The sequence below is a fragment of the Lolium rigidum genome, chromosome 6, assembly GCF_022539505.1.
Source record: "Lolium rigidum isolate FL_2022 chromosome 6, APGP_CSIRO_Lrig_0.1, whole genome shotgun sequence".
NCBI lineage: Eukaryota > Viridiplantae > Streptophyta > Magnoliopsida > Poales > Poaceae > Lolium > Lolium rigidum.
This window is the reverse complement of record NC_061513.1, coordinates 306,109,561-306,111,497: the sequence shown is the minus strand read 5'-3', so window position 1 is coordinate 306,111,497 and position 1,937 is coordinate 306,109,561. Positions and strand designations below refer to the sequence as shown.

General features: G+C 53.5%; 1 protein-coding gene across 1 annotated transcript; it reads left to right on the top strand.

The window, feature by feature from the left end:
- The first annotated feature begins 218 nt into the window (after positions 1-218).
- On the top strand, positions 219-950 carry LOC124664549 (probable glutathione S-transferase GSTU6). The gene has a single exon (XM_047202042.1). It carries the CDS (start codon positions 219-221, stop codon positions 948-950), a length of 732 nt encoding a protein of 243 aa, XP_047057998.1.
- Positions 951-1,937: the final 987 nt, after the last annotated feature.

The window sequence follows — 1,937 nt, the reverse complement described above, 5'->3', positions numbered from 1 at the left end:
ACAGTACATGCATACATTGTATAATCGGGATAACACAAAATGTCATATGATGAGCTGAGCATAGACAGCTGGCTCGATGCTTGTAGTTGACAACTTGACATCGTTTGCTTGGCAATGAATCTTCTTCCTGGGCTGCTGACCCACATATAATAGTCGATCCCAGCCCAACCGCAGGCCACGTACGGTACGAGCACGTAGCTGGTCGGAGAGCACAGGAGATGGCCGGAGGAGGAGGAGGAGAGGAGGTGAAGCTGCTGGGCCACTGGGGGAGCGGGTTCGCGCTCCGGGTGCGGCTAGCCCTCTACCTCAAGGGCGTCCACTACACCTACGTCGAGGAGGACCTGCGCAACAAGAGCGACCTCCTCCTCCGCTGCAACCCCGTCCACAAAGCCGTGCCCGTGCTCATCCACAACGGCCGCCCCATCTGCGAGTCCCAGATCATCCTCCAGTACATCGACGAGACCCCCTTCTTCTCCGGCTCCGGTTCCACGTGCACACTCCTCCCCGCCGACCCCCACGAGCGCGCCGTCGCCCGGTTCTGGGCGGCCTACGTGGACGACGAGATCGGCGCGCCGTGGGACAAGGCGTTCAGGTCGAGGACAGAGGAGGAGAGGGCGGCATGGATGGGGAAGGTGGCGGCGGCGGTGCCGGGTCTGGAGCGGGGGCTGAGTGAGTGCACCGACGGGGGTCGCAAGGGCTACTTCTTCGGCGGCGCTGGTGGAGTCGGGTACGTCGACGTCGTGCTCGGCGGCGTGGCGCCGTACGTGCACGCGATGGAGAAGGTCTCCGGCCTGAGGCTGTTTGACGGCGGAAAGACGCCGCTGCTGGCGGCGTGGCTGGAGCGGTTCGGCGAGCTCGAGGTCGCCAGGGCCGTGCTCCCGGACGTCGACCGGGTGGTGGGCTACGTCAGGATGATACACGCCAAGAACGCCGCCAAGGCTGCAGAGTGATTACTGATTAGCAGGTCGAGATCGTGAAGACGTGAACCGGCATGGCGACGTGGCCAGCAGGGTGATGTATCGCTACAGTGTACACGTGTGTGTATAGTGCATGAGAACATATCTAGTGCTACAAAGTAATTGCATGCTACAAGTTACCCCATCAATCTGGACCGTTCAATATATGTGAACGGATTTGATCGAATGTAAGTGCAGATCTGACAAAGGGTCCATCCTTTTTTGTGAATCAGTCCCTCTATTTTTGGGACTGTGACACAGGGTATATTCATTTCTGTATCTCTCTCCACGCTCACGGGATTTAATTTGCCCCCAAATCAAGCTAGGTTGGAAAACAACTCAACACTTCACCACCTGATTCATTTCGCTTCATAAACGAAGCTTGGTTGCTGGAGCAGTTCAATACGGCACAGCCAAGCATGGAGCTGGTCTTGCAACGTCTTGCTCACTCCCAGATGTACTGCATCTATTCTTGGAACCTCCGTTTTGTGTGGAGTTGAGCCACCAGTGTGGCAGGCGCAGGCTAAAATGGACACATATCAAGACCACGCAGCCGCAGCATAGCAAAGATTCTTGGCATGGTGTGGTGGTGCCAGCAGCTAGCTTCCCTTTTAACTTTGAAATCGATCCAGGAGTGAGATTGGGAAAATGGATCCCCTGCAACAATTCGAAAAAATAAAGGGTCTAAACTGCATATATGTTGTGGTGGGTGGCCGGAGTGGAGTTATGATTGATCTGTCCGTTCACTCAGATTGAACGTCTCAGATTGTTGGAATCTAGTAGCAGGTAATGGCATAGTAGCATGATACGTCTCAAACGTATCTATAATTTCTTATGTTCCATGCTACTTTATTGATGATACCTACATATTTTATACACATTATATGTTATTATTATGCGTTTTCTGGAACTAACCTATTAACAAGATGCCGAAGTGCCAGTTCTTGTTTTCTGCTGTTTTTGGTTTCAGAAATCCTAGTA

Excerpts from the sequence above, each read along its gene's own strand:
- LOC124664549 (XM_047202042.1), top strand. The coding sequence starts at position 219 with ATGGCCGGAGGAGGAGGAGGAGAGGAGGTGAAGCTGCTGGGCCACTGG.